Source organism: Sphaerodactylus townsendi, linkage group LG07, assembly GCF_021028975.2.
Source record: "Sphaerodactylus townsendi isolate TG3544 linkage group LG07, MPM_Stown_v2.3, whole genome shotgun sequence".
Taxonomy (NCBI): Eukaryota; Metazoa; Chordata; class Lepidosauria; order Squamata; family Sphaerodactylidae; genus Sphaerodactylus; species Sphaerodactylus townsendi.
In genome coordinates this window covers 77,712,101-77,737,779 of record NC_059431.1, presented here as the reverse complement: position 1 = coordinate 77,737,779, position 25,679 = coordinate 77,712,101, and the positions used below count along the sequence as shown (strand labels likewise).

Genomic DNA, 25,679 nt, shown 5'->3' with positions numbered 1-25,679 from the left:
TATAGTCTTTTGCAATTAGCCTCTGTTTTCTGTGGCTGTTCGGCATGCAAAGGTTCAGTCACTGAAAAAGGATCAGACTGAAACAAAGCCTAATCAAAGTTACATAATTTAGTGTTTATGCAGGACATTAATCTTTTATAAAAGACCTTTTCAGGGGAAGAAATGGGAAATTTCTGAGCAATTCATTCAGTTCTTTTACCAATTAAAGTATCAGTTCAGGAGTGACCAACTTTGTCTTGTAGTTAGCAAATTGGCTCTTAGGAACTTATGCAGCTTTCAGTATTAACTAGTTCAAATAATAACACACTAATGACCCATCAGCACATCGTTTGTTATGTGAAAAATAAACTGAAACTCGACAATGTACCTTCGTTTCATGAAAGGAAAATACCATTTTCTATGCCAACTATTCTTGTGACTTTCAAAAGAGTTTGCTGAGGAAAAATACTGTGTGATAGGAGCAGTTTGTTTTCTACTGTTCTGCAAGCTCCACCGATAAAGGCTCCAGGTGGACAGAAGCAGTCATGTCATATGTGGATCGTACTCTCTGTATTCTTTTTGATATAAGAGTTCAGTGAAATTCAAGTAATAGAGACACTTCTTAATCATTATATTTTGGCTTGCAACATTGTGTTTCTAGGGGTTAAAGTAAGCAGAGCCATATCTCTGGAAAGGGCCTATTGCTGTGTAATCTAATTAACTAAATGGGCTGCTGCTATTTTTTTGGTTCAAGAGCAACATGCCCAGCCAGGTATGCACAAAATTATGGCTATGTAACAGTTAAGTTCACGTTATTTTGTTCTGAATAGCAACAGTTGGTGAAGAGTATTTAAGTTTAAAAGTGTACAATGTTTTTATAAACAGGTTTGCTCCATAAAATTTAGTTATCTTTGTGTTTTAATTATCTAAAATGGAAGTGGCAGGAGGAAAAATTCTTCAGGAGATTTGTCAGAATGTTTAGCACTTAATGTGAAAGCACTTTACTTTAAAAAGAAAGAATAATCTGTACTTAATAGAATAGCTCAGGATCTTTTTTATGCAGTCCCAGCCAAACATAACTTGTAAAAATTCACACAGCCAAGTAGCAAACACACACACACACACCCCCCCTCTGTGAAGAGCTTTCAAACAGAATGCAGTAAGCATCAACTATAATCTTTTAAAAATAAACCTGCTTCCCATTTGGTTCCCAGGTTCATATATAATGGCTCACTAGCTGTGGCTGTTGCTTGCTTTTTCCTTGACTTACTGTCTCTCATTCAACTCATTAACATATTGTTCAGTAAGGTACCAACACAGCATCATGGTAGCCACTCTTAGCCTACCCAACACCTTCTTTCCTGACAAGGAATATGCCCACCATCTTTATTGTAATCATCAGGCTTAGAGTGGTTGACTTCATCCTATTAGTCACTTTTTCCAAACAGGGTTGTCTGCTGGTTGTCACTCGTTAGTTGCCTTCTCTACTCTTCTATTGCCGCCCCACCCCCCATAGCATGGAGGATCCAAGACCTCTTATATTACAGGTGAACAAACAGACACAGCTTTAAAAGAAAGGGAGTGAGCTTTGGAGGTGTACCTGTCCAAGGGAAAGGCAGGCAGGAGAGCTGAGTACTTCCCTCTCTGTCCTCTCTTGCTAGAATAATATAAATGTGAGTGGAAGTTATTATGGTTCCCCCTTAACTTGAAGAGCTGTTAAAGACTTCTTGCTATAGAGGGAACCAATCTAGGCTCAAGAATGAGGTGGATGTTATTAGCTGTCTGGTAAATTCTGGTAAACACAGAATTACTAAACAAATATTTGCCCTGGATTTTGTGGGGAGGATCTTAGAACCATTCACATATCTTCTCTGAACTTTGCGTGTGTGTGTGTGTGCGCGCGCGTGCGTTTGTGCCCCTACCTGTTGGATGCCAGCTTTCAAGCAGTGATTTACACAACAAACTTCTATGTATACAAGTATCCTAACATCTCTTTCAAATATGTTAGGTGAACTTTTTAGTCTCAGTTATGATATGGGATTTTTTAGGCCTAGTAGTTTCTGAAGCTATATCTTCTAACTAATGTTCTGTATGTCAAGATGGACTGTTTTATACTGTAGGCAGAGAGGAGCAAGCAATGAATCTCCAGATTTCTAGAAATGTTGCATTGTGCACATGTGTGTATTTACAAGCTAGTATTTGAAAATGTTCTATTTCTTTGCAGACTGCATCCTCAGCTATTAAAGGTGCCATACAACTGGGAATAGGATACACAGTGGGTAACCTCACCTCTAAGCCAGACAGAGATGTACTTATGCAAGACTTCTATGTAGTAGAAAGTGTATTTCTTCCCAGGTAAGGACCATATTAGAATTTTCTTCTCCAAATGTATTCATGTTTTATAATTTTTTTCTTTGCATCTTCAAAGAATTATATTATATTCATTATATTACTTTTTCTCCTTCAGTGGGGCTCTGTCATCCAGGCTGGTTAGATCACCCCTCCAACTGTTCAGGCAGGGCTATGCAAACTTTTTGCTACTGTCCAGGACTGTAGGGCCCTTCCAGTTCCGATAGCTCTGCAGTTCAGACAGGTTGCTATTCTCAGCTCCACTGTAAGAGAACAGAAAGAGGAAGTAATAAATTACATTCATGACTGAAATGAAGAGCAGTTCTTCTTCCACTCCAATTTCCTTGACACCTGCAGTAGGGAAAAATAAGAACTTGAGTAAGAAAAGGTCCGCTAGGCCAGGATCATTGGGTGTCAAAGAGACCAGCAATTGGGGACTCAAAGAAGGGGCCAGGCCAGATTACTCCAGTACACCGGAACAAAACCTGAACCCAGCTATCCCACTGCTGGGACCCCAGGGGACAACTGAGGACTTTCTGAGCCTAGCAGGATCTGTGCCACAGAACACGCACCTGACTAAGGCAGTGGGGCCAGTGCCAGCAACGACTTTCCGTCTGTGCCAGCAGGTGGGATGTTTCCCAGGAGATCTGAGAGGACTGAGCCCATTTAGAACCCCCTTCAGGCCACAAATTGGATGGGAGGCCTCCTAGCTGCAAAACTAGCAGGGAATGTTTTGGCAGGAAACCCTATAATGGTGTCACTGCCATATTGCCTGCCAAATTTCACCCCCCTTGCAGAGCTTAAATCCCCGGTCATTGTCTTGGCCATAACCATGATGTTGCAACAGGCCTTCCAAGGGAATCAGGAATAGCCGCAAGCCTTTTCGCTGCCCCAACAAAACCAGTGACGAGGCAGCAAGCACGGGCAACCCCCCACCCCGTGCAGAGGAAAAAGCCGTGTACCTTCAAGCATGCAGGGAATCGACTGGAAAGGCAGCCAAAAGTGCAGGGAAATTTGTCCCCTACCAGCCCAGCAATTGGGAGGAAGTGAACTCTGTCTAATCAAGCCCCTCCTTCCCAGCCACAAAACATTTCAACATTTGGGTTGTTGTTAACTGAAGCTGGACTTTGAGGATTCCCTTTCCACTAGATTTGAAGCTACAGCTCAGATGAGGAAAGGGGGTGGTCTGGAGATGAGGAGGAGTCACAGGACATTTCCACCAGGCTGTTTGCTAGGGGGCTCTACTTAAGGCTCCTTAAAAAATGGTTGCTAGTGCCAACTAAAGGAGGGTAACCAGGACTTTTGCCAATCTTGACAATAGAGCTTTAAAGCATACATCTAAACCTATTTCTGGCAGCACCTTTCCAGACCACTTCAATACAGTCATCAAAAAGGAGTGGATTTCTCCCAACAACAGACCTCTCTGGGTCTGATAGCTAAAAAATAATATACCCTGACCTAGGAGGCCATGGAGGAATTCAAAAGTGCCACTGGTAGATGCCTCAGTTGTTACATGAAGTGGTGGGAGTCTGTCCCTTTTAGAATTAGGGAATTAGCAAGAGAAGACCTTTGGCTTAGTGAGCAGTCGGGCAAGCTTGGAATCATGGTTGCCAACACATTCAGCTAAAAGAAGGTTACAGGGAGGAGTCATAATTTTTAATGCTGACCTTTGTAAAAAGCAACCTGCAGGAAGCAACCTAGAACACATCATAGGCTAGAAGATTCCTCCTTGCTGTGATAGTTATTCGCTTACAGAAATTTTTGCAGACTGATTTCCCTCCTTTCTGAAAACCTAAGTGGCATAATCAGCCGAACTATTTTGGGATTCCGTCACCTTATTCTTCCGTATATGTAGATCAGAACATTTAACTGGCGAGCACTGGCTGTGGTTTTGCTCTGTATTATAAACACAATCTGGTAATATTTGTTGGAGCTGTGAGAGTTTGCTGAAGGCAATGCCAAGTTGGTTAGATGCCGAATTTGTATGCTGTCCCCAGCACTGTATTATGACAATGAAGAGGCATTGTTACAATAGATTCTGCCTACTTGAAATTCAGTAAAGGAGTCTTGTTTGCATTCCAGTACAATGACACTGATTCACCAATGTAATGGAGCTGCTTCATAAGACAGCCAACAGATGCTTTTCTTGATTAAGTAATTACACTAAAGCAAAACCTAGTACAAAGTTCTCTGCTTATAAAATCGCCCCATTTTTATGCAGCTAGGTTTAATAGCCAGACCCCACAGCACCAGAAAGTCTGTAAGTAATTGCAGTTTTGAGATAAGATCAAAAAAGTAGCTATTCTGCTTATGGTCAGCTAGTTAGGTATCTCCAACCAGATAAGAACATAAGAACATAAGAACAAGCCAGCTGGATTAGACCAAAGTCCATCTAGTCCAGCTCTCTGCTACTCGCAGTGGCCCACCAGGTGCCTTTGGGAGCTCACATGTAGGATGTGAATGCAATGGCCTTCTGCGGCTGTTGCTCCCGATCACCTGGTCTGCTAAGGCATTTGTAATCTCAGATTAAGGAGGATCAAGATTGGTAGCCATAAATCGACTTCTCCTCCATAAATCTGTCCAAGCCCCTTTTAAAGCTATCCAGGTTAGTGGCCATCACCACCTCCTGTGGCAGCATATTCCAAACACCAATCACACGTTGCGTGAAGAAGTGTTTCCTTTTATTAGTCCTAATTCTTCCCCCCAGCATTTTCAATGAATGCCCCCTGGTTCTAGTATTGTGAGAAAGAGAGAAAAATGTCTCTCTGTCAACATTTTCTACCCCATGCATAATTTTGTAGACTTCAATCATATCCCCTCTCAGATCTCCTCTCCAAACTAAAGAGTCCCAAACGCTGCAGCCTCTCCTCATAGGGAAGGTGCTCCAGTCCCTCAATCATCCTTGTTGCCCTTCTCTGCACTTTTTCTATCTCCTCAATATCCTTTTTGAGATGCGGCGACCAGAACTGGACACAGTACTCCAAGTGCGGTCGCACCACTGCTTTATACAAGGGCATGACAATCTTTGCAGTTTTATTATCAATTCCTTTTCTAATGATCCCCAGCATAGAGTTTGCCTTTTTTACAGCTGCCATGCATTGAGTTGACATTCCCATGGAACTATCAACTAAGACGCCTAAATCCCTTTCCTGGTCTGTGACTGATAGCACTGACCCCTGTAGCGTGTACGTGAAGTTTGGATTTTTTGCCCCTATGTGCATCACTTTACATTTTGCTACATTGAACTGCATTTGCCATTTCTGAGCCCGCTCACCTAATTGATCAAGGTCCGCTTGGAGCTCTTCGCAATCCTTTATGGTTCTCACCACCCTACATAATTTGGTATCATCTGCAAACTTGGCCACCACGCTACCCACCCCTACTTCCAGGTCATTTATGAATAGGTTAAAGAGCACTGGTCCCAAAACGGATCCTTGGGGGATACCACTCCTGACATCTCTCCATTGTGAAAACTTCCCATTTACACCCACTCTTTGTTTCCTGTTTCTCAACCAGTTTTTAATCCATAGGAGGACTTCCCCTCTTATTCCTTGATTGCTGAGTTTTCTCAACAGTCTCTGGTGAGGAACTTTGTCAAAAGCCTTTTGGAAATCCAAGTAGACAATGTCCACCGGTTCACCCCTCTCCACATGCCTGTTTACACCCTCAAAGAACTCTAGTAAGTTTGTAAGACAGGATTTGCCTCTGCAAAAGCCATGCTGACTCTTTCTCAGCAGGTCTTGCTTTTCTACATGTTTTATAATTTTATCTTTAATGATAGATTCTACTAATTTACCATGAACAGATGTCAAACTGACTGGCCTGTAATTTCCCGGGTCCCCCCTAGATCCGTTCTTAAACATTGGTGTGACATTGGCCATCTTCCAGTCTTCAGGGATGGAGCCTGATTTCAGGGATAAGTTGCACATTAAAGTGAGAAGATCAGCAATTTCATGCTTGAGCTCTTTAAGAACTCTTGGGTGAATGCAATCTGGGCCAGGGTATTTGGTAACATTTAGTTTATCAATGGCTGCCAGAACTTCTTCCTTGTCTACCACTATCTTCGCTAGTTCCTCGGATTCGCCTCCTAAGAAGCTTGGTTCAGGTGCAGGAATGTTCCTCACCTCCTCTTGGGTGAAGACAGATGCAAAGAATTCAGTCAGCTTCTCTGCAGTCTCCCTTATGCTTATTTTCGGAATATTGCTATTTGGAAAAGTTGTGTTGACAGACACCAAATGCAGTTCTGGAAAACTTGATAGGAAATTAACAGTTTTATCCTAATTAGAGTTAACCCTTCTAAGTCTGTTGAAGTAGAGGGATGTAACTACTTACCATACCATAGTACTGTGGGACACTGGTACTGAGAAATACTGTGTATCTCCAAGGACTTCTGCATCCTTGCATTAGATTAGCAGTGTAATAAAGCAGAATTTACAGTTCGTTTCTAGTAGATAATTATTTTGGTTCACTCAGTTACGATGAGGGACAGGCAATTAAATTATTTCAAGGGTAAAGACTTTTAAAATCTACTCTCCCCCTCCCCCTTTTAAGCAAGTTCTTTATTACTACTTTAAATATAGTTGCAGAATTCCACAGTACAGGTTTGAATTAAATAAATTTGGAGGTAAAATATAAATGACTAGCAGCAAACCCCATTGTATTAACAAATACAATGGGATACAGAAAACTGTTAGTGGGGTAACAGTGCCCACCAAAGGGACCAGGCCCTCCTGCTTTCCTCCTGACTTGGCCCTACAATTTACCAGATGACAAAAACCTAGCCTAATTATTCAATGAAAATAAAGCTTACTTACAGATTCCACCCTTCCCCACAAACACACAGACAGGCTTCCCTAACTTTGCAAATGGGCTCCCCTTTCTCAGATTTTTCCCTCTCCCCTCTCCCTGCCCCACACATAGACAGGCTCCCCTAACTTTGCAAACAAGCTCTTCTGGCTCAGACTTGACTTGCTAGAGTTTGTCCTGTGTTCCCAGGCAGGAAGTTCTTCAGAGTTCACCACAAGGACCTAGTCCTGGTAGGGAAAAGCACACTGTTTGGGGAGGAGGGGAGTATGGCTTCCTACAGCGAGGGCTGCTGGAAAGTGTAGTCCTTGCCCCTCTACTAGGAGCTGGAATCTGGGTCTTCCTTGATGGCTAAGGACTATACTTCCCAGAAGCTCTCGCTTTTTCTGGTTCGTCATTGGGAATACACTGCTCAATTATATAATAAGATATAAACAAGTTTGGACATACACTGTGTGTGCTGACTGACAGTGGCCATGGCCTAAACGTATGAGTGAAGCCTTGCTTTGCATTTGGTTGGTGCTGTGATGTTCCATTTAGATGGTGTGCAAATTAGGACTCATATTCCTTTCAGAAATTTCCTAGTCAAATTCAGTGTTTTTACTTTTCTCTCTTGACCCCATAGTGCTAGAATGGCTGTAACTAATTGCTGCATTTTTGAGATAAGAGATGGAGACTGGCCATTCTGTTTCTGGTGCTCACTTATTCTGGAATTTCCAGTTAGATTTCTGGAATAGTTGTCATTGATTTTAACTGTATACCTGCATACACAGAACCACATACTGAAGTCAAAAAGTGTACTTTTATTCATTTAACAGTTATTCTTATCAGTGGGGGTGGCTTACAAGCTCCTTTCCCTTCCTCTCCCCACAACAGACAACTTGTGAGGTAGGTGGGGCTGAGAGAGTTCTGAAGAACTGTGACTAGCCCAAGATCACCCAGCAGGAATGTAGGAGTATGGAAACACATCTGGTTCACCACAAAAATCTCCAACACTTAGGTGGAGGAGTGGGGAATCAAACCCACTTCTCCAGATTAGAATCTATATGCTCTTAACCACTACACAAAATCTGGACTTCCTAAACCAAGGCCCTTTCCGCACGGGCCATAAACAGCATCCTTTGGACGGCAAAAATGCCGTCCCTAGAGAGCTGTTCGCATGGGAGGCGCTGATGTATCGCAGCAGTGCCGCCCTCACTCCCCCCCCGGCGGCGCAAAGATGCTGCTTTCGAACTTCGCTCCCTGAGCGAGGTTTTTCGGAAGCAGCATCTTCCAACCGCTGCTGTGCAAACGGTAGCAGCGGGAAGGCACCATTCCCCCCCCCCCCATTTCCTGAACGCCTTATCATCCCCTCCGACCTTCCGGAGCTTCGCACCGGCCAGGAGACACAAAACCCCTGCCCTGTGACTCCAGAACTGTTGCGCAGGACAGGGGGGCATGTCCCCTGGCCTGTGCGACGCGCCGGAAGGCTAGAGGGGACGGTAAGCCATTTGGGGAACAGCTCAGCCTCTGCACAGGCTACGCCGTCTTCTCCACCCCTACCGGGACCGTCCGTGCGAACAGTCCTGGGGGGGTGCGTCGGCGTTGTTTATTCCGAAGCACCCCCGCAGCGTGGCCATGCGGAAATGGTCTAACATTGAACAACAAGAGTTTATTGTTAACTATTGTTTGAGTTTCTATATATTTTGTGCTGTTACTGGGATATATCGTGTAAATGGTTCATAATTCACTTTATTTTAAACTTCTGTGTCATAATATAAAAATCTACTAACAGTGGTTGCAGATCTAGACACAAGTTTCTTTGAATAGTTTCCAAACATCTAAAAACGTCCATTCGCAGTTGCTAGCTATATGCCATATATTCAAATATTGATAGCCTTCTAAAATCCTCACGCCACTGATTTACCAGAGGTGGCCTTTTATCTTTCTGGTGTTGTAATATAAGTCTTTTAGCTGCAGTAAAGGAACAGAGGGTCCATTTTTGTTGACCATCGGTTAGCCTCTAAGAGACAGGCAAATTGTTTAAAAGTATATAGACATCCTCAAAAATCAATGAACAATCTATTACAAAATGGATGTAATAACTTCTTCCCAGAAAACTGAATGACTGGACATGCCCATATGTTTAAGTGAAGTGGCTGCTAAGTTACAATTCCAGCAATTAGATGCTTTTCTCATTCCTTTGCTAAAGAGTCACTGTTGTGCCCAGTATATCTTGAACATAATGTTTTGCTGAACAGGTCTCAGTGAGATCCATGCAGAGGGCAGATATAAGTTTTAAAGCCATATCCCGTTGCTTGGCAGAATAAGGTGATTTAGTTGCTTATTCCATTCATTCCTGAGACTTTGCTTATCATATTTATTGATCAACCTTAAACATTTATAAGCAAATATTGTAAGTTTTTTTTCTGCCTTTGTTTTCTGCCTTTGATGTATTGCCATTCTACATTTGGTAGTAGGTCAAATCTAGACCTCAGCTCAGAAACTGGCAAAAACTCACCCTCATAATCAATTGGTCCAATGTAAAAATTCCCATCGGTCCAAGCATTCTGTAAAAAAATTCTTCCCAATTTTATGATCTGGATTGGTCCATAATGTTAATTTAGGGTGTGATAATGGATCAAATTTATGTTGACGTGCCACTATACACCATTGTTCGCTAACTGCAGAAACTAGAAGAGGACTGGGATCCACTTTCGCATAAGTGCATTCCATTTAGAGTGGGGCATCAGACAAGAAACATCCAAATGAGCCCAAGATGGATAGCCTAGCTGCAAGGAATGATCCCAGTAATTAGTATAGATTAACAAGTGCGTCTTGTGATATGAGCTAAGATCAGGAAAAGCAAATCCACCTTCATTAAATGGAAGTTGCAGCCTGTTCAAAGAAATCCAAGACAGTGAAGACCCAACCAAGATGTCCAAAACAATCAGTTTTGGAATATATCTGCAAGGTATATCAAATTAATTGCACATAAAATATAAATAGTCCTAGGTATATTGCTCATTTCGAGTGCATTTTCTTTGCCCCATAGAGACAAGTTTAAAGTTGCACATCTTTCTGAATCCAAAGATATGACAGCAATTGGCTTGTAAAAATTAGCATAATCATGTGCATAATATCTCTAGGAATCAGTATTCCAAGATATGTAGCAACATCTGGGCGCCATTGAAAATGTCCTTAGGCACATCACTCTGATATCTTGTCTCCCAGTGGCATCAACTCAGATTTTGTCCAATTAATTGAATATCCAGATTGGTCTCTGAAGGTATTAATCATATTCATTAATGTAAGAATGGAAGATAGAGGTTCTGAAATAAATAAGAAAAGGTCATCTGCATAAAGGATAACTATAAATTCCGAAAACTTATGTTTAAATCCATGAATATAATTATTTTGCCGAATAGTGCAGACTTTTTATACGTACGTAAGTACCTGCAGGTTTCATGTCAGTCCCAGCAAGGGGCTTTGAGGGCAGGTAAGCAGAGGTGGTTGGTCATTGCATTCCTCTACAAAACATTCCTTGGTGGTTTCCTTTCCAAGTATCAACCTTGCTTAGCTTCTGAAATTGGAAGCTATACCATATGCCACTTACCCTCCCAAACAAGGATATTATAGGGGGGGGAAAGCAACAAAAATAGTCCTGGCATCAATAAACTGTTACTTCTTTTGACGTCAGACAGAATGTCACACTCAGTAGTCCTGCCTGTAGTGCCAGTTTTCTTTTGTCACATTGGTAAAGGTTAAACAGAAAGTAGGAAGAACTGTCAGTAAAATGAACTAATTTGGTGGTTAGAATAATGCTATGAGAATCATCTGCAATTTAAGCTTCAGGGGACAAATTCTATTCTGATAACAGATTTCTTTCACAAGCGTCTCTCTCTCTCTCTTCTTTTCTGTTTGTCTTGAAGTGTGTGCCATTCCTAGAATCTTATCAGTAGCTGCAAGGGCTTTGGAAGGACTTCCTTTAACAACTGCTGTTGCCACTGTGCTTAAGCTAGTTATAGCCTATTTCACTGTATGCAGCACATTTTGGCAAATTCATGTCTTGCTTAGCTCTCCTGCATTGCAGACAATTCTTTTTCCTCCCTGAAGAGTAGTGTCTAAAGCAGTAAAGCAGAACAGTGAAGTTGGCAAGCAGTTTTTGAATAAGAAAAAATGCTTTTAAATTATATGATGATTATTTAACAGCTTGTTATATGCAATTTTCATTCTTTTCCATGGGACTTTCTGTGGATCTACTCTCTGAAACCTACACTGTTTTAGAGGAAAGCATTGTGTAGGCTAGTGTTGTGCTGTTGTAAATGGTAGGGATATAGGGATGTAATAAGAAACCTGGCAGCACTCTGTAACCCCTGCCAGTGTTCATAGTGGGCCAGAAGAAGAAATGAGGTAAAAATCACTGTCATTCCAGCAGCACCACTTTCAGTGCAAGTGCAGAAATGAGATCATTGTGTTAACATGACATTCTAGGATTCTTCAGAAACTTTGTGGTTTTAACACAGAGCTTCTGGTGAATTTTAGAGTGTTGTTCCAATGCAGTGATGTCACTTCTCGGTTCATCAAGGAATGAGTTCATGCTGTTAGGGCAACTCCCATCCTGACTGGCAATCCTGTATATATGTGCTGTTCCTTTAGGCATCTTGTACCTTTTGATCTCCATCAGAGGCAAAGTGCTACTTTTTTCAGGTTTTAAGTTTGCATGTTTGGTTCCTATTATGGCATCTGACTGCCCAGGTGATGAGAAAGGACTTCTGTTGTGGGGCTTTTCTGTCAATTTTGCCAACTGTCCCAGTTTAACAGACAATAAGTTCTGTTTCACTTTGGAACTGCAGTCTAACTCAGTAAACACTATTATTTGGAGTTTCATAGTGCTGACGAAGAAGTAATTCACCCAATATGTTTGGCTGGCCTCTTGCCCTGAACACAGTGGGGTGTCTTAAAAGACAAGGTACTTACCCTTTCCTGGGACATTTTCCATTTTCTGCATTGTGAATTATGAGAAGGAAAAAATGAAAGACAGCACCAAAAAAAGAGATCAATGTGGATATTGCAAAAAATATATTGGATATTAATGTCTATACTCTAAGAAAATACAGAACCAAATGATTTAATGTAATAATACATATTTTAATTTTTTAGCGAAATATTTAAATGAAAGCAAAATGCTGTGCTCAGACCTTAACTAGGTGGAACAGAGTGGACAAATTAAGATATGTCACTGCCCTTTAAGCATTTGTTGTGTAATGCCTTTTATGTTTCTCCTTCAGTGAAGGGAGCAATCTGACCCCTGCTCACCATTATCCAGACTTCAGATTCAAGACATATGCTCCCCTAGCCTTCCGCTACTTCAGAGAACTTTTTGGTATTAAACCTGATGACTACCTGGTAAGGATTTACGTTTTTTCCATAAAAAGGAAAAAAGAAATATCTATGTTTGAACTAATAGGAGCAGACCCGGTTTACTTTAAAATAGGAAAAGCATCATTCTTCCGAGGTGCCATTTCCCACTGCTTATTCCTTACCAGGTAGGGAATGTTGAATTTTGCATACTGTTGCATGATTCATATCCAAGGAGGCAGTATCTGTTTTGTGGTGGAGCTAAGAAGAATTCCCTGGTAAGTGTGATGGTTGATAGTACAGTATTCATTAATGCCTGCTTGGGGCCTGGAGGAAGATTCATGTGCTGCCAGTAGGTCTCTCTAAAAATTCTGAGATGCCCAGTAGCGCCCTGCCCCTGCCCCCCCCCCGCCCCAATCCCCTGCCTGGAATTCCCTTGTCAATTCCACTGTTTCTCAGTTGAAAGAATAAATATTCATGTAATCTTTTTAAAATCCATTTGTATTTGACATCAGGATTTAATTTTTGGTTTAGAAATTTTTATTATTAAGACTTTAAAGACATACAAAAGTCAAACAAAGAGAAGAAATATAAAAAAAACCTACACATATCATGTGGTAAAGGAAGGGCTCCAATTTCAACTGCACCAAACCAAGCAGAAACACATGTAAAAACTTACTACTTGTTTTCTTGTTACAATTGTAAAAATTAATTCTTAATTATTCTTTCTAATAAGTTTCATACTTTTCTCTATTATATCTGTTTTCTTGTTTTCTGTTCCTCAGACCCACAAATCATAAATTCCTTTTTTCTGCTTCATACAAAATGTCTATCAGAGGTTTCCAGATCTCAGTGAATTTAGATACTTTTTTTCTCTAATCAAAGAAGTAAGTTTAGGCATCTCTGCCAATTCCAACAACTTCATAAGCCATTCATCTGGCATCAGTATAGATGAAGTTTTCCATTTTTGTGCATATAATATTTTTGCTGCTGATGTCACATATAGAAACAAAGTTCCGTGTTTTGTTCAAGCTGTCTGTCCATAAACTATACATTTAGTTCTTGGCAATGTATTTAATTTTTCAGCTTTTAATAGTTTGCCCTAAGAAATTATGTGCTAATTGAAAACTCAGAAACCCAACAGGTAGCTGCTGGATCATGTCATTATTTCTACTGGAAATATTGTAATTGAAGTTAAATACTCCCGTGGATTTTGCTGATTGAATTCTAGTTGAGAGACCTCCATCTGTTAATTGCCTTATAATTGTCTCATGAAGTACATAAACATTTGCTTTGATATATTGTAACCTTGACCTGAAAAAGAGACATATAATCTGTAGGATATAACCTCTGCACTTTAAAAACTGTTTGCAGTTCTTAATTTTGCAGACATGCAAATTGATACACACTGAGGCCCTTTCCACACGGCGAAAAGGGTGCCTCTCCACTGGCAGAAATTATGCCAGTGGAGGGGAGGGGGCCATTCGCACGAGAGTGTGTGAGCGGCCGCTGCAGAGGCCGGCGCAGAAGAGCCACCTCTTCTGCGTTCCCCCCCACTCACCTCGTCCTCCAGCGTCAGTCTGGAGGTCTGCAGGGACCTGCCCATGCTGCCCTCCAACCTCCAGGGTTTGGAGGGCAGCGTGGGTGGGTCTCAGCAGCCCTCCAGACTGACGCTGGAGGATGAGGTGAGTGTGGGGTGGACGGGAAAACGGCGTCTTTGGCGCTGTGCTGTTCGCACCGCACCAACGCGATTGCGGTTCTTTCCAAAAACCTCCCTCTGGGAAGGGAGGTGGAAAGTGGCGCCTTCGCACCGCTCGGGGCCGCACAGGACAGCGCTGCTGTGTTACAGCAGCGGCACCTGTGCGAAAAACACCCCAGGGACTGGTGTTTTTCTGTCCCTGGGCCACTGTTTTTGGCCCCATGCGGAAAGGGCCATAAATGTGGAAACAGGCATCTACATGTGCTCAGTAATGGATGCAATAGCTTGGGCCCAACAGAGTGTGAGTGGGATTCTATTTGTGAAGAACTTCTCTGTTCTACATCTCCAGACTTCCCGCCAGATAATAGAATGTCACAGGTGGGAAGGGGACACTGTGATAGGAAGGACTAGGATTGATGAAAGTTGGGTATCTCTTGTTCAGTCAGACGTGCCTTTTGGTAATGCATTGGTATCAAATCCATAGGAGTGGAAAAGGATGACATACAACTATGTGCTTTGTCCTGTCCATTTAAAACATTATGCCACTTTTCCACTCAAAGGTCTCCAAGGTTGTGAACATAAAAACATTCTGTACTTACTGTAGCTTTTGGGTGGTCTTCAAGGGCAGCCCCATGTAGCATGCATTGCATTAATTTAGAGTCATGTACCACAGTGAGAATATTTTTTTTGCTGAGGAAGGGCCACAGCTGTTTATCCAACAGGAGTCCTGAAGCACCCCAAGATTATAAACCTCTCCTTTAGGGGGAGTGCAACTCCATTCAGAACAGGGAATGACCCATTCTGCCTATATGGCAATAAAACAACATACCGGTAATGTTGAAGTTAAGCACAGCCAGAAGCATTTCACTTTGAAATCTCATATTCAGTTAGAGCTTGCTGTGTCATAAATATTTACCTACAGGCAGCGTCTACGTACAGTCCTCCTTCATCTTGTGAGATATAAAACAATGTCATATGTCTAGACTGAGATTTCCACAGCAGTGGGCTGACTACAGGTGTTGGAATCGTTCTTTTATACATGAGGAAGAATGGAAGAATGAAAGATGGGGAATGTTTGGTTTACACTGATAGGGAATGGCAGTGGACAGCTCTGCTTCTGCTTCTTCTCTACAGTTGTCTCCCAAAGAGCATGGCAGAAGTGCAATGGGAATTGGGAAACAGAAAATACATACGTTGGAACTGCTTACAGAAAAAAATTGTGGCAGAAAAATATATAAAATGTTGTCATTTGATAATGAAATTAATTGAATGAGTATAAATATGTTCTATGAGTATAAATATGTACTATGCAAGGCTAGGGATAGCTTTTTTAAAGTAGGCAAACTTTCTCAAAAAGGCATGACTGAGGGAATCAGGTGTCTTTGTACACTTTATTCCAAATAATTCAGTGTTCAATTATAATTTTGGAACCTGAACTACCATTATTCACGAGGGCTAGTCCCCAGTCCTGTTTCTTACAGTACACTGCAGAAACTCTAGAATCTCACTGCCCTAAAATTGTTATTCATACTTGGGTCATTAAGCCCCCACTGTTCTGTACCTGCCATTAACCTAGCTATAGTGGGAAGAAATAGTTTCAGAGCTGTGTTGTATAAAATTGTTGTTTTTTGGGTTTATTTAATTTTAACTTGCTTCACACTTTATTATGGTTCTATATGTTGGGAGGAGGGGACAATTCTACCATGTTCAATTATTTACTTTCCACTGACACTGGCCGATTATGCACAAGGTGTCTGCCGCGCAATGGGGCAAATGTCAGTCACAGCAAGATTTCTTAAATGAACATATTTCCTTAAACTCTGCTTTCACGTTCTATTCTATCCACAGCAAGTGAGACCACTTGTAGCACAATTTTAATTTTCTTCACTGCCTAAGTGAAATAGATTTGACAATGAGCACATTGCTCCAGACCTCTTCCCTCTGCCCGCAGCCAGCCTACCTAGTCTCACCCCTCCCTTCTGCTCGCATTGCTTTTCATGCTTTCCCACTTGCCCTCCTCCCTGTTTTTGACTCCTTCCTGCTTCTTGTCCTGTTGGATCTTTGTTAAAATTTTAATTTCACAATATATCAATAACTTGATGTAAAAATGATCAACTCTAGTCGATCCCTCCAAACACCCAATTTGCCCATGCATTGTTTTCCATTGTCCCTGTTCCTTTGCACTGATCAACAGCCTGGGATGTCTCTCGCCCTCCTCATTTTATATACAAGCTATCAGTGATTTGAGACCACTCCAGGAAAGGACCATCGGCCTTGATGCATGGCATTTACAGCACATCTGGAGAGGGACCATTGGGAACCTGGGGAGTTTAGCAAAAGGCAGTTCACGTTGTCTTTTTGCAATCTGTGTACCGCTATTACTCCTCCATCACTTCTTGCCATAGAAGGCAATCAGTGATCAGGCAAAGTGAGCAGATGCCATATTCAAGACTTTGTTTTGGTAATAAGTCACCTTTTTAGATATTTCTATATATCACTATGAGAATTTTTAAAAATTACATTAAAAATTAAAGCACGCATGCGCAATAGAAAACTCACAAAAACAAGTGGAGATTGCAGAGATCTCCCTCCCTAGGACACAAGCAAAAGCCCGCTGATGGGCAGTGCCTGCCGTGCTGCAAACAGGGCGGTGGGTAATAATGCCAAACATGCCCTGAAACAAAAGCCGTTTCCGCATGGCCACGAATGGTCCCAGAATCAGCCGAGAAGACGGCACCGCGGAGCGCCGTTGCCCGGTTGACCTGCCGTTTCTGTGGCCATCGGGCACGTCGCCGAGGCCTGGGGACACGCCCCCCCTGCCCTACGCGACTGCTCCGGCATTGCAGGGCAGGGGACGTGTCCCCAGGCCTCGGCGATGCGCTGGACAGCCACAGAAACGGTAGGTGGACGGTGCAAAGGGGGGAGGGAGGGCGCCTTCACACCGCAGTGGCTCAAAGCCACCGTTTTCCGTAAACCTCGCTCAGGAAGCGAGGTAGGAAAACGGCGGCTTCGCGCCGCTCGGGCGGTGCGTCTGCGAAGCAGCTGCGCCCCCTATGTGAATGGCTCCCTGGGGACTGCATTTTTGCTGTCCCCAGGGCGCCGTATTTGGCCCGTGCGGAAAGGGTCAAAGACTCCGCAGTGAATTCTCTTTGCAGTTGCGAGAAGCTTGCCGTGCTTAATGGGCCACTGTTTATTTTCATTACTGCCTCTCTTGTGCAATTTCCTATTTCAAATGCACCTTCACTTTTGATGAACAGTGTATGTATAAAATGTATGCAGTTTCCTATGAAAAAATTGTATCCATGTTGGAAATTTGTGTGATGATTCCTTTACATGCTTCACAGTTCTGTCATGAAAAAAAGGGTTACCGGTACAATAATTGTGATATCAATTCCAAAATTACCACAGTACTTAGGCACAACTTCAGAACTGATATAGCACTTTACACTTTTCTGTTTGACATATTTTAATTAGGAATGTTATTTTACTTCAATAATAATGAAACTGTTAACGTTTTAGGGAATTTGGCAATATTATTTCTTACTGTTAAGAGAGGCCTCTTACAAGGGAATCTAGATTGATACTTCTTAACTCAGCTAAGCATGCTTAATAGCATGAAGTGTCAAAATACTGTCATTTGCTCTGATAGATCTTTGTGCACTAACAAATCTTATATTGAATATTTAATTTTGAATGCCAAACTTCAGAAGTTTCCATTGGATAGATTTCTCCTACATTATGTTTGTTTCTTTTTCCTTCAACCCTGATAAGAAAAATTTAGTCTAATTTTATTAAGTTTTTAAGAATCCTATTTTTTTGTCACATTTCTCATCAGCAACTGAAATTTGTACACACAGGAATGAATCTCTGTGCTTACAAAGCAAAAGTAAAACTTAATTTCACATAGAGGGTCCTGTTAATAGAACCCCATTATATGAATTGTGTATTACAGTTCAAAGATTGTTACCTATATTCCAGTCCCTCAAATTCGTGAAGGCAAAGTTGCTAAAGCCAACCCTGTACAGCCCAAGAGGCTCCTCACAGTGGATTCAATTCAATATCCCTTGCATGCATCCAATAGCAAACAGAATTTGGCAAGGGGGGGGGGGGGAGCTGTGTTCTTGAGCTGTTTCTGTAGGTTTTAATTTCTCATGCGCAGGAGAAGTTACCAAAGAGATTTACCTAACAAGAGAAGTTTTTAAGTAATGCCTGAAAAGTCTTGTGATCCTTGTGTGCCAGTTCTCTCCAAGCACTGTGGAAAAGAAAGCTGTTTGTGAGATTTGGGAGAGCTTGTTTGGGCTTCATCAGTTCTAACCAGGCTTTCTTTTCCAAAGTTACTGAGTATTGCAGAATGTCTAAATACCAGGGCCTTTCAAGCTTAACCTACTTTTTAAAAAAATAACTGTACTGTCGTTGTCACCCATAGTGTCATTAACATTTTTTGCTTCTGTGTTCAGTATTCAATTTGCAGTGAACCTCTGATAGAACTATCCAATCCTGGTGCCAGCGGATCCTTGTTCTTTGTCACTAGTGATGATGAGTTCATAATCAAAACAGTTCAACACAAAGAAGCCGAGTTCCTTCAGAAGCTGTTGCCTGGCTACTATATGGTAAATAAATTGAAGTGCCAAGCTTTCCCTCTCTGTTTTCTTTCTTTCTTCTGGTTAATTTTTACTTACTTCTTTAACAATCACTTCTCTTTATGTGTGTGTCTGCGTGTGGATTTTAATACATCTTGTGTTAGCGATATTAGTGCTGCATGCACATGAGGCTGATGGATCTTTAATCTCAGTCTGAATAGATGACATCCTGATCTAAGGAGCTGGTGTATGTATGTGCCCACGGTATTACCGCTGTGATACCATCACTGCATCCTGTTTCATTTACGCTTTTGTGCTTGCATCTTGTTATGAGTATGAGTGCTAGCAACATAAATCATAACACTTGACCTGTTACAGTGATACTCACTCATTAACTTGAGAAACACATGGCTTTTTGATATGCCAACTGTGACTCTTCGGGGCACTGTTCCCCAATGTGACATCCAACCCATGTTTTTGAGAAATGGTCAAGGCTATTGCTCTAGGCAGCTTATGGCTGGCAGATGTTTTACACCTTGAAGCAGCCACATGGATGATCTGGAGGATGGGTTAGCTGTGAACTTCCCAAATCTACAGGTTTTGTGATATGGATGGAAATAAAGGGCCCATCCTCTCCATCCTCCTCCTCCTCACCCACCCCCACTTCTCTGCAGCCTGTGCATTCGTATCCCAGCATTTGAGCCTCTGCCAGGAAGACAGCAAGCTAGTCCTGAAAAGAGATACTAAAACTGCTGCTGCAGCAGCCACCCAGAAAAAGAGCAAGTTACTCACAGTGGGTAATAGTGGTTTTATTTCCTTTTCTCCATGAGCAGTTTTCTCTCCGTGCCTTGACAATCTCTCTCACCTGACCTGCTATACCTTATGCTGAAGAAAGTATAGATAACCCTTTTTCTTGCTCCAGGTATACATGGACAAGGTTCAGCAATGGTGGGGAGAGACAGCCCTATATGTCTCTCAGGCAGTTTCAGAAACTTGGTTATAGTTACTTACTTAATATTAATAGTTACCATATATTATTGTGCATATGTGGTTGAGATGAATCACAGGGCTTACAGTAGCCATGTGGCTCTTTTGGTTGATGGGAATTGTGAATTCGACTGCCTATGAGCCACAGAGTGAGTGTCACTGATTTATAATGTCTGATTTCATCACTCATCTGTTCTAGCCCTTTTTAAAACTATCCAATATTTAACTATGTAGGCTTTTATTTTTGTAAAAACGTATAAGCTACTTGTGATCATTCACTGTGGTTGAGAGATTGGGAACAGATACAGGATTGCATATACACAAACTTTAATGAGAAGTCTTCTGTAGTAATCTTGAACCATTAAGGGTTACATTAGTATAAACAGTAACCTCCAGTATCACTATCTAGGTTTCTCTTTTAACCAGGATCAAAAAGAGAATAGTGAAAACTGATTAAGGGAGAACTTCGGTTATTTTTTGCATTGCTTATTGTCAGTGTCAATGAAACATTAAACCATGATTAAGATAAGGGGCATTCAAACTTTTGGGGTGGAGTTTGCAATCTGGCAGCCATCTTTGTTTTGGAGTATCATGTGTTCATCACCCAAACATTGCAGTGTTTTCGGCAAAACATTCACTGAGGTTTAACATGTTTTGAACGACTATAGTAACCAAGTTACTGATAGTCCTGAAAATAACTACTAAATTTCTTCAAATTGATTCTTGTCTGTTTGTCAATGAGTTTGATGTAGCAGTTGATAGTACGGGCACTTGTAATGTTGATATCTCTCTTTTTTTAAAGAATCTCAACCAGAATCCAAGGACGCTGTTACCAAAATTTTATGGACTCTATTGTGTTCAGTCAGGAGGTATTAATATCAGAATAGTTGTGATGAACAATATTCTGCCTCGAGCACTGAAAATGCATTTCAACTATGACTTGAAAGGCTCCACGTACAAAAGGAGAGCATCCAGGAAAGAGAGAGAGAAGTCTAACCCTACCTTTAAAGACTTGGATTTCTTGCAAGACATGCATGAAGGATTATATTTTGACTCAGAGACATACACTGCACTGATGAAAACACTACAGAGGGATTGTCGAGTAAGTGAAACATTTTGGTATTGTTCAGACAGTGAACCATCCTTTTATATTTCTAAGTAAACCATGCAGTAAGATAATAATTGCTTTTAGATAATATGAAGAAAAGAATTACAACCTAAGATAAAGCACTATCAAGACATGCAGCAGAAGTGGTGGTTGTTGTGGTTTTTCTGGACTGTGTGGCCAAGGTCTGGTAGTTTTTGTTCCTAATGTTCTGCCACATCTATGGCCGACATTGTGAGATGTGTTTCTCTCTGCAGCACAGTGCTACAGAGAGAAACACATCTCACCGTGACATGCCTCTTGGGACTGTAAGACAGTTCCCCATGAGCAAAGTTTGGTGGTTATTATCACTCTGCAGGACTGTTGCTGAACTTAAAGGTACCTTCTGCATTTATTTATAGTGAGCTTGGAGATCTAATGATCAGCTGCATATTCATCAGATGACTTTCCTAACAAAGGTCATTGTTGTTGCTCCTAATCTCTAACACGAGGATTTGGTGAACTGAAGCAATTAGTAATGATACAAAATGTATTGAAATATCTGCCCTGGAAAAGCATAAGCTCTTTCAGCCCTTATTATGTCAAACGTTTATTTGTTAAATAATGTGTAGTTATTGCAAAATGTACTGCACTGAACATAAATGAAGTAATCAGATTTTAAAAGCACAAGAAAAAGTAATTTCTGACACAGTATGTAAAGAAGCTTATTGTATATTTTCTCCAAACTTGCCTACTAAGTTTCCAGACCAGGATCATGGGATTACATGCTTATGTACTCCTGTAGTTTGTGCTTGAGTGTGTGTTTGCGTGTGTCAGAATTTTGTGGAAGCTGCTGCAGGTGTGCACTGGCATTATGCAAACAGAACTGTCTTGGTTCTACAAGTTAATGTATGGAGTCACTCATACAGGACCACCTTAATGCATAGCACATGCAGAGCTTTGGTTTAGTGTCCAAGGCATCAAACTTAATGGTTAGACTAGCAGGCTTAGATAGATCTCCAGTGTTCCAGGGAAGCTTGTTGGGTGCCCTTGGGTTTGTCCTCTCATTCTGCCAAATGCACTGCACAGGGTATTTGTGAGAATAAAATAAATTATAGGAGAATGATGATGCAAGCTGTTTGGGTTCCCAGGGGTGGGGGAAGCTGAGTATAAATATCTGAATAAATAAATAGAATGTCACCACTGTGCTTTGAAAACTCTCATGACATTTTTAGCTTTGTAAAAGTTTGACGTTCATTATTGCCACAGTATAACTCAACCTGGTACACAAACAGGAATTATCTGGGACTATGCAACAGTGACTTGACCACCAAAACTTTAGCGCCTGGCTGCTCACCCATACCTACAGTAACATTAGCTATTTGTGTCCCCAAAAATAGAGAAACCAACCTCTGCTAAAAGCTTTCCTGCCCTGAAAGTCCCCTGAATGTGCAGCTCTTACGCACCACAGGAGACTGGCTGTGTGGAAGTCCGATGTGCTGTAGTCATACACTGCAGACAGTAAAGATCACAGGTCATTGCTGCTTTTCAGATCCAGGGTTCTTTTCCATTGGACTACTCTGTTTAATGTCAAGCATAGGGAAGAAATGACACAGTCAATCATGGCACCATCTGCCTTTGAAACTAGCAAATCAAATGCCAATTGGTTGTCCCTTTTTGATTCCTACAATTACTTGTGCTGAAAATCATCATACGTATAATTATCAGATGGTAGGGGCAGTGCCAGACATCCAAAGATGGCGTGTTTAGGAAGCCACAGTCAGGAGGAGCAGGAAGGGCATTCACTGCACTTGTGTGCTAGAGACAGATGCAGAATGAGAGCTGGCAGCGGCAACCAGGGAGCTGAGCTGTGAGCTCCTTTTCTGTTGCACATCTGGCTACAGCTGTCTTTCCTTGTTCCTGTTCCATACTTCATCTATACCAGCATAACATTCAGGAAATGTTTTGTATCACAATAAAATATCACATTTCACTGCATTTTTTCTCTCTCTTATTCCAGATGTAAGTCTTTCTGATCCCTGGCTTTAGGAGAATAAGGTCAAAAGCTGTTTTGCTTGGTGTCTTCAAATATTTGGCCAAAAAGTTCTGATTAGCATAAGCCCTAAAGCAGTGTGTGTACCAGCAGGATATCTTCTCCGTTAGTGCAGATTCTAGTTTCATACCAAAGAGAGTGGATGATTTCTTTCCCAAGCAAAACACATTTCAGCAAAGAATTAGAACCTTGTTCCCCCAGAGAACTTCAGCTAACACCACAAACCAAATATTACTCTACCTCATAAAACCATCTTTCTCAAACTTTTTAACTCAGTCCCTCCTTTTAAGTATACACAACCTCTGTACACTCTCTTTACTTTCTCTCTGTGCATCTCCTTTCTTTCTTCCCTACAGCATTCCTGCCCCCCCCCTTTTGAGGGGGCCAGACTCGTCATGTATTTCAGTGCATCTTTCCACTCTGAACAGACACACGTTTAGGTTTCTGGATGCCATAGTTATTTGAAAAATTGAAGCCTTTTATTTACCACATTCCATTCACCTGCCGAGTATTGAATTTTTCTGGAAAGCAGCATTGAAAGTTTTGTATCGTTTTTCCCTTGTTCCCTGTGCAGTACTGAAGTATGATAATAATCCAGCAGCAAAGCAGAGGAATTTAGTCTGATTGAATATTTGTGTGGCAATATTGCTATTCTCTATATAAAATATTTCAAGTGCAAAATCAAAACACAAATTGATAAAATAACTAAAAACAAAATAACCAGAGGAGTCAGGTTACAATGTCATGTTTCTAATTAGAAGTCTTGATGCTGGAAAGCCTCCTAGGAGCACCTCTTTGGGTCAAACAAATTGTGATATTAACTGCTCTGGATTCCGCAGTTAGCATTAGATATTGGCACTTTAATCTGTTATGTATTATTGTGGAATATAGCAAGATTTGTACTTTAGCGATGTCTACGTCCTTGGGTTTTTTAAGGATAGCTTTTGGCTTTTGTCAGTGGCAGTTCCAAACTCTGAGTTCCTGATTTAGCTTAAAATTTGAGTAAAAACAATCCTCTCTTGGTTTATTTTGTGAGTTTCGCTCAAAAGCTAAAGCCGTTATTCTTAGTATTATTGAATTGTTTCTTTAGATGTATTTTAATTCAGAAACTAATATATCTTTTAATAATCAACTTTGATTATTTCTTATCAGGATTAAGGGTGTTAGAGCAGCACGTATACCACTCTGAGCTCTTTGGAGGAAGTTGGGATAACAGCACAATGGGCCAAACGACAACTACATGGGATGTTCAAGGGTCCTTGAACTACCTGTCTCTTGATAGCAGCAGCAAACACCTGTGGGTGGGATGACTAATGTTGGTTAAAGCTCCAGTGCCAGGGAAGGGGCAGCTTAAATGTTTCCCTTTTTTCCTCCTGTCTGAAGCTTTGTTGGCCGTTTTAAGCCCAGGCATACCCATATTATGTTTCATCCTAACTCAACAACTCCACTGTATAAATGGCCCCATAGGACTCTTTATCAGTTGAAATACACAGTGGACTTCTAGTCATGAGTCCCCTGTGTCAAGTGTCACTTGGTCCTTAATATGCTTTAGTGGCTGCTAATATTAGATTGAAGCTGGCTGTGGGGCACAGGGGATTCAACAAATATCTGTCTAAAATGGTTCTTATAACCTTTTCTGTTCCATCACAAAACCATGAAATGTCTGCATTCCTTTTAAAGTTATTTTTTTGTTCATGTGTTACCATCCTTCTGATAGCAAACTTGATAGCCCAGTGCCTGTCAGTAGGCATTGAAACAAAGCAGGGAACTCCCCAAGTAAGCAGGAAAATAGTGCTGTGTAAGGCACCATGGTCCCCCCAAAAAAGTCCTAAAAAAGAATAAACATTTTATTGCATTCAAGTAAGTAGAAAATACTTAGAGCAGTGGAGTGTTAATTAAAGGGAGAAGGAAGCATAAGAAGAGGCTGGGCTTCTAAAAGCATATTGAATCTTAGGAGAGATGGTTTTTGTGTGCCCCCCCCCCCCCCTCCCGAAATTCCATTTTCTTGTGGAAATTTATTGTGGCCCTACAACTTTCAATGAATACCTGCATTGGTACATTTACATATATTTGCATTTTAGGGTTTGTGCAGTTTTATACTTGACTCTGGCCTTAAACTGGCTAAGGGCCACAACCAAATGTTTGTTTGAAGATCATAGACCAGAATCATATTGTATAATATCCCAGATAAATATTTGTTATATAGAAATGTAAGACATTTAACTTCTGATAGGGCTAAACAGACTTTTGGGGGGTTGCTTGCATTTCAAAAAGTTTATCCTGGTGTCTTGTAATTATATATAAGTACACCCAGTAGCTTAATTTTAGACACAGCATATGTCCAACTTTACCTAGTTTGAGGATTTGTAATTATTAATTGTTTAATCCATTGGAGCCTCAGTGTTGAAATAAGTTATTCATTCTCTTTCTTAGTATAAAGATATAGTTATAAACAGAACAGAAAAAAGAAAAAATTAAAAGCCATGTTAATACAACTGTTACAGTTCAATCAAAAGACAGAAAATACATACAATATAATAAGCAGTTATATAATAAACAATAGACAATAAGTGATGATGGCAGTTATGAACAGAAAATAATGAGTATTAAATAGTGATTATCATAATATACCCTGTACAGTATTAGATAAACCCATAGTGATGTTAAGCAATACTTTAAGTTAATTATAATGAAATCGAATAAATATAAAGCTTGCAATGTTGGCTATTATTGTAAATTTCTAAAAATATTTTCCTGATTTACAAAATAATGTAATTTTCTTCAGAATATCTTAGATTTTCTAAA

At 41.0% G+C, this 25,679-nt stretch overlaps 1 protein-coding gene across 6 annotated transcripts in view; it reads left to right on the top strand.

Moving 5' to 3' along the window:
* PIP5K1B (phosphatidylinositol-4-phosphate 5-kinase type 1 beta) overlaps window positions 1–25,679 on the top strand; it is a 104,067-nt gene that overhangs the window by 43,250 nt on the left and 35,138 nt on the right. For all 6 annotated transcript variants that reach the window (XM_048504073.1, XM_048504072.1, XM_048504070.1 and 3 more), the window contains 4 exons: window positions 2,204–2,334; window positions 12,402–12,519; window positions 18,628–18,780; window positions 20,540–20,839. In XM_048504073.1, the coding sequence (XP_048360030.1) occupies window positions 2,204–2,334; window positions 12,402–12,519; window positions 18,628–18,780; window positions 20,540–20,839 (702 nt within the window). The remainder of the gene's footprint in view (window positions 1–2,203; window positions 2,335–12,401; window positions 12,520–18,627; window positions 18,781–20,539; window positions 20,840–25,679) is intronic.